Source organism: Idiotropiscis lumnitzeri, chromosome 13 (genome assembly GCF_059441095.1).
Source record: "Idiotropiscis lumnitzeri isolate Australia: NSW breed Sydney's pygmy pipehorse chromosome 13, RoL_Ilum_1.0, whole genome shotgun sequence".
Lineage (NCBI taxonomy): Eukaryota > Metazoa > Chordata > Actinopteri > Syngnathiformes > Syngnathidae > Idiotropiscis > Idiotropiscis lumnitzeri.
In genome coordinates, this window is record NC_142403.1 from 2,134,438 (window position 1) to 2,140,437 (window position 6,000).

Consider the following 6,000-nt stretch of genomic DNA (forward strand, 5'->3'; position numbering starts at 1 on the left):
AGGGTCGAGTGCCCATCCCTGGAAACTATTAGGACATTTAACTCCATAATTATGGTCATGGCGCTGCATAGAATCGCCTGTGGGTTGGTCAACTCATGCCAAGAATGTAAAGTGATTGACAGAATAATCATCAATATATATCCATCCATCCAATGTCTGTACCGCTTTTCCTCACTAGGGTCGCGGGGGGTGCACGGGGAGAAAATGCAAACTCCACACAGAAAGGCCTGAAGCCACGACCGCTGCACTGTGAGGCCATTGTGCTAACCAGTCGGCCACCGTGCCGCCCTACAGTAGTATAGTGAACACATATATTACTAAAGTGATTGGTTTTCACAATTTGATTTGGACTTTTAAGATCTGCACAAGAAGTGTTCTCAAAATTACATGACAGTAGAGCTCATCATTTTATTTATTTATTTTTTAACAATTTCTGTCAGAAGAATCTTATGTATGGCGCTTATTTATATTGATATCTACAGTTATACAAAAAAATGTAGGCTACTGTGCTTCTCCTTACATTTGATCATTTTATATAACAGCAAAACTGGGTACATTTCTCATTTGATACAGGTCCGTTTAATATGACACTTCAATATAAAGTGAGGAAAGGTAAGAAGTGATAGTATGTCGTTTATTTTTTCATGGAATAACTGAAGATACTGCATAACATGGCATATCATTAAAATGAGACATATTGTGATGGAAGATGTTTTCCTTTACCGCCCAGCACTAATGCTGGTACAGCACTTGAAGACGAAAGAGCTCAATATTTTTTAAGGTAAAACTTTACGAAAAAGTTTGAAAACTCTCCATGTAGTCTAGACGGTCAAAAATAAATGTGTTATGTTACAGTGTATCCCTACTGATCAGAAGCAAGATCCATGTTGGTCTGAACAGTATCACTTGTCTGGGGTCTGTTGCTTTGGCTAGAGGAGCCTGTAGCGAAGTCCTGTGGGCTGGTCTGAGGTGTTTTTTCACACAATGACATCAAGCCCTGACGAGACATGAATCCATTATAGAATGATTTGCTTCATTGAAAAAAAAAAAAAAGAAAAGGATACATGGCACCTGTGTTTGTGCTCGGCTTCCACAAAGCAAGTAAAGAGGCTGAAAAGCATAGTAGAGGACATGACACACAGACAAGGCTGACAAGCCCTCACAATTCAGCTTGTCAATTTCAGCACCCATGTCTAACAGGAGGTGGATTACAGCATCATGGCAGTTTACCTGCATAACAGCAAAAATAACAAATTGTCAGCACAAGTTCAAATCAGATAATAAGCAGGAATTTTGGAAAAGAATAGCGATAAACAAGAAAAATAAGTTGATTTTACCACAGCAGCAATCAACGCAGTGTGTCCCAGAGAATCTGCGACATCAGGGTGAACAAGGCCATCCAGGAGGAGACGCAAGACAGCCTGTCGTTCTCCTCTGGAGGCATGCTGGATCAAGAGTTCTGATGTTACTTCCAAAGCTCCTTTAGGACCAAAACCGTCCCGTTTTAGTGAAAGAACATTCGCAACATCCCAGTCCAAAGTTTCAGATTGTCCTCTGAGGGACACAAAAATACACAAATTGCAACAAGCGTTTCACTTTCAAAACATTTTCATGAAGGCTTTTCACAAAGTGTGGTGTACAAACAAATTGAATATAACCTGTGTTTGTAAATATGAGACAGCATTTTGGTTGTTAATGGCAGAGAGGAGAGTGGATCTTGTTTGTAATCTTCATACGGTTGAGAATCGGGTTCCCACGGGCGGCCATAAAAATGCTGGTCAAACTCGCTTCTCATTTCCGGGGGCAATGAAAGGTGTTCACCATCAGTGGAATAGTTCTCAATCCCATAAGGGAGTGCAGTATTGTCATCATCTTTTTCTGCCTAAAAGAATGAAAAGAACTGAAGTGAGTTCAATTTGAACTTAATACGCGTTTGGATTTCCTTGTCATTTGTGACAAGCAATTTTCACTTGATTGTTTTCTCTGTTTGTACGCCTACGCCATCGAGTGGTGATTATTGGGCGGAAATAATTGTGGAGGAGAGGGGTTCAATTCGATTGATTTGCGAGTGCATTCTCCAGCACACTCAGACGGATTACCGGTTTTGTCAATATGGTTCAGCCACAGTCACAAATCGAGGGAAACGGGAATGCCCCCTCACACTAAGGGTCACGTACTGTGTCACCTGTTTTCGATGGCGTTAGACTTATACCACGATTGCGTAAGCGTAATGTCAAATACCTCAAACACAAACAGTCAATAGAAGGGTCTTCTGCATTTTAACACTTCTTATTCTTTTTAAAATAATTCAAAAATATTTTTTTTCAAATGTCTTTGATTGGCTTAACGTTTTTGTCCCTTTAGTTCCATGTGCTTCTATAAACGTTTTTCTGTTTGTTTTATTTGTTTGTTTGTTTTTTAATAATTAGTCTAAAATCTAGTCTACAGTTCTTTCTGTCACCAATTTGTCATTGAGTGCCGGGGGCATGCAAGAAAAAAAATTTAAAGAAAAAAATATTCCCTTGGTCCACTGGAACGGCAGCATGGCACACTGCGTTCTGCCAAATTCCCAATCATTCCAAACTAGATTTGGTGCGACACTTTTTTGTCAAGTGCACAACATACACAATAGATCTCTAAATGGCAGTATTTAGGAAAAAGATTCTTCTCATTTCCTGTCATCAAAACCATAAAATTATTTACCTAAGGCAAATGAGACCAAAAAATTTGCTGAAAATATTAACAACTAGATATAAGTATTAATTCCTCCAATTGATGATTAATTAAAATTAGTCAAATGCCCATTCCTAACCGATTATCATATTTGACTCAGATTAGGGCTGGGCGATAAACCGAAAATTTACCGTTATCGAAATTTATTACAATGACTGAAATCATTTTGCCCATGTCGGTAAATTTGGAGTTTTATAAAAAAGAAAAGCCTTTTCTTTCTGCGGCAACGTTCATGCCCCTTTAAGACCGCTAGAGCGCCTCTAGTCATGTGACTCCACCCGTCTGATCGAGAAAGAAAACAGACGTCGCTGCCGTAGCTGGCGATTCAAATCCAGAAGCTTTTTCACCACCCACAACACAACCATGCTGTGCTGAAAGTTCAAAGTGAGAAGCAAGGTTCGACAAGTGATAACAGCCCATTAACGGAGGCGACACCATACGAGAGAACGTCTCAGAGGTGGACGCGATAGCCTAGCACATAGCTAAAGATAAAGCACCTCTCGAGTTTATTGTGCATTTATCGTTATCGAGGTAAAATTGCTCAATTTCTCGCGATATTGATTTGAGGTCATATCGCCCAGCCCTAACTCAGATTCTTCAGATATTTTGGCTTTGGTTTTAATTCCATTAGAAAGGAATGTATACTAGTAAAAAGGAAAAAAAAAATTATGTTTGAGTTCATATTACAAATTCATGGAGGACAATGTAAATTCAGCATATTTTTAACGTGGAAGGTTGCAATGATTAATACTTTTCTTGAACAATGTTATACAAGCATTTTTTCCAAACAATATTACAAGTACATGTTAATTGTTTTAACATTACCGTACATTAATTATTATGGGCGGTTGTTTTACCTGACTCGGAGAATGTGAGACAGATGTTTGCTTCAAGTAAGCAGCATATTCACCATGGTTTTTCAGGCTGAAGCTCCCTTGAACAGAGTTACACATTTGTATCAGATGCTTCCCGTGCCATATACCGACATCTTGACATCCGGTTGGCTCACTAAGCACACCAGGACCAAACCTCTGGTCAGCATGATATAAACCCTGAAAAGGAGAGGAGGAGCTTGTTGACACCCAGAACTCAGTATCTGTAAACCCAACAGGGGTGGCAAATAGCTGCATACTGTACTAAAGCATCATTTTGAAAGTACGATATGAAGTATTTGTACTTGATTACTTCCCTCTTTTTAAAGTCGATTTAATTAAGGTTACCTTAAATGTGGCTCCATCGGGAAAAATATGCTTTCCATATCCCTCTCTCCAATTAAGGTAGAATTTACCAATGAATTTGTTGCCTGTGGGCCAACAGTACATTCCATCACCATGCCTGTAGTCTTTGAAGAAAGAGCCCTCATAGAACTGCACACAGCACAAATGATGGAGCATTTTACTTGTTGACTCACATTTAGGCACATTTGCACAGGTTAATGAGATCCAATACTATATAGTGTATATATTTATACTATATTCTCCCTCTTTGAAGATAATAATGAACACTTTTTACTGACATTGTCAGCAGGGCCCAATTACGCCGGCCCCAACTTCATCAAAGGGCCCCGATCTGGCAACCCAATGCCGACACGTCCTATTACTCATGCGCACGCACAACGTGCGCTCCATTCATGGTAAACCAATTAATAACACTACATCTCACTTTGCGATAATTGGCAACGTGCAATTGTATATAAACAAGGGCACCAAGCAAAATGTAAAAAAGACTTATTGGGTGCGGAAAAACAAAAGCAAAAAACAAAAGATGAAGAACAGAAACAACAATTTCGAGGTAAGGGCTTTTGCAGTACCGAAAGAGACCTCTGGAGGGCGCCAAGCGCCGGACACTTGCAAGGCTGGTTGCTGATTGGTTCACCACAAATTTCGCTGGCGTATTTTATATTTTATATTTATCTTTTATTCCATGCAATGGCGGCTGGCAATACTAATGATGCAGTTTACGGCCTTCAAAACGAAGGTGCTGGTTGGCCGCAGAGATCTATGTACCTGATTTACATTGCTCATCCTGGTGGCACCCTAAAGTTCTGTATGTCTGTCACTGAGGTTTGAATTTTTACTCGCCGAACTGAATGTGAGCATATGCAGTATTGAATATTTATGAGGTGCACCTTTTTTGAGCATTTTACCGTCTGAAATTAATTTTCAAGTTTATTGGGATACAGTTCCTAACAAAAAATTCAAATTAAACAATAAATATACCATTTATGTAATTCAAATTCAGTTTTTCAATTCAATTAATTCGATTTTCAATTAAAATATTTAAGTTCAGCAATTCACATTCAAATCAACAATATTCGGATTCAGTTTGTAGTGGCACAGATATCAGCCCATACTGTGCCGACTGAGCATAACCACATACAAAAAAACCTTTTGACAAACGTAAATCCATGACACAGCTTTTGTATCAGGTCGTTTTAACCTGAGTGGCCAAACAAATATCAATGTTCTGAAAGAACAAGTTGGTGAGAAACCTGAACATTTGCAAACCCCGAGTAACAAGAAGTCGACTTCGTGTGTCTTTCTCCATTCCACCTTACCTCTTCACTTTTCCACGTGTACCTTCCCTTGCCGTGTTTGAGGCCATTGACAAACTCGCCTTCATATTTGGAACCGTCGACAAACGTCTGGACACTAAAACCCTGTCGTCTCTGTTGAGCGACTTCTCTGCTCGGACTACCTGCTCGACGCTCTTCAGCACCCGCGGTAACAGCTCTTCGGCGTGACAACATTTGAACCAGAGTCTTGTTTTAGACGGAAAACTAGAACGAAAACCACACGAGTAAAAATGATGGGTCATAAATGTTAACTAATTTCTGTTTCCTGAGCCTGAGTGTTTTTTTTTTTTTTTTTTTGCTGTTAGATTCGCATTTTGAACTTTCCTGGTTGTCTTGACAACAGTTTGAATCCAGTGCGGGTGTTCACGTAACGCGCATGCGCAGACTAAGAGTTGAGGAGACAGCCGTTTGAGGGCTTAATCGATGTCCTTGAATAAAAACACTTTAAGTGTTGAATTAGTAAACAGGGGACACCCTGAACTGGTCGCCAGTCAATTGCAGGGCACACAGAGACGATAGATACCTGGGAGCAATTTAGTTTTCAATCAACCTGCCATGCATGTTTTTGGAATGTGGGTGGAACCGGAGTACCCGAGGAAACCCACACAGGCACGGGGAGAACATATAAGCTCCACACAGGAAGGCCAGAGCCGGGATTGAACCCTCTTCGCTGTGAGGGTAGAATGTTTGTC

General features: G+C 40.0%; 1 protein-coding gene across 1 annotated transcript in view; it reads right to left on the minus strand.

Annotated features, from left to right (window-relative positions):
* The window catches only part of LOC148324020 (ankyrin repeat and MYND domain-containing protein 1-like), a 34,982-nt gene extending 29,451 nt beyond the window's left edge, over nt 1-5,531 (minus strand). Inside the window, exons 1-7 of the mRNA XM_088313647.1 lie at nt 5,291-5,531; nt 3,954-4,100; nt 3,591-3,785; nt 1,659-1,882; nt 1,338-1,554; nt 1,072-1,230; nt 867-997 (exon numbers count right to left, since the gene is read on the minus strand). Of these exons, the coding sequence (XP_088169773.1) occupies nt 867-997; nt 1,072-1,230; nt 1,338-1,554; nt 1,659-1,882; nt 3,591-3,785; nt 3,954-4,100; nt 5,291-5,482 (1,265 nt within the window). The 5' untranslated portion in view covers nt 5,483-5,531. The remainder of the gene's footprint in view (nt 1-866; nt 998-1,071; nt 1,231-1,337; nt 1,555-1,658; nt 1,883-3,590; nt 3,786-3,953; nt 4,101-5,290) is intronic.
* Nucleotides 5,532-6,000: the final 469 nt, after the last annotated feature.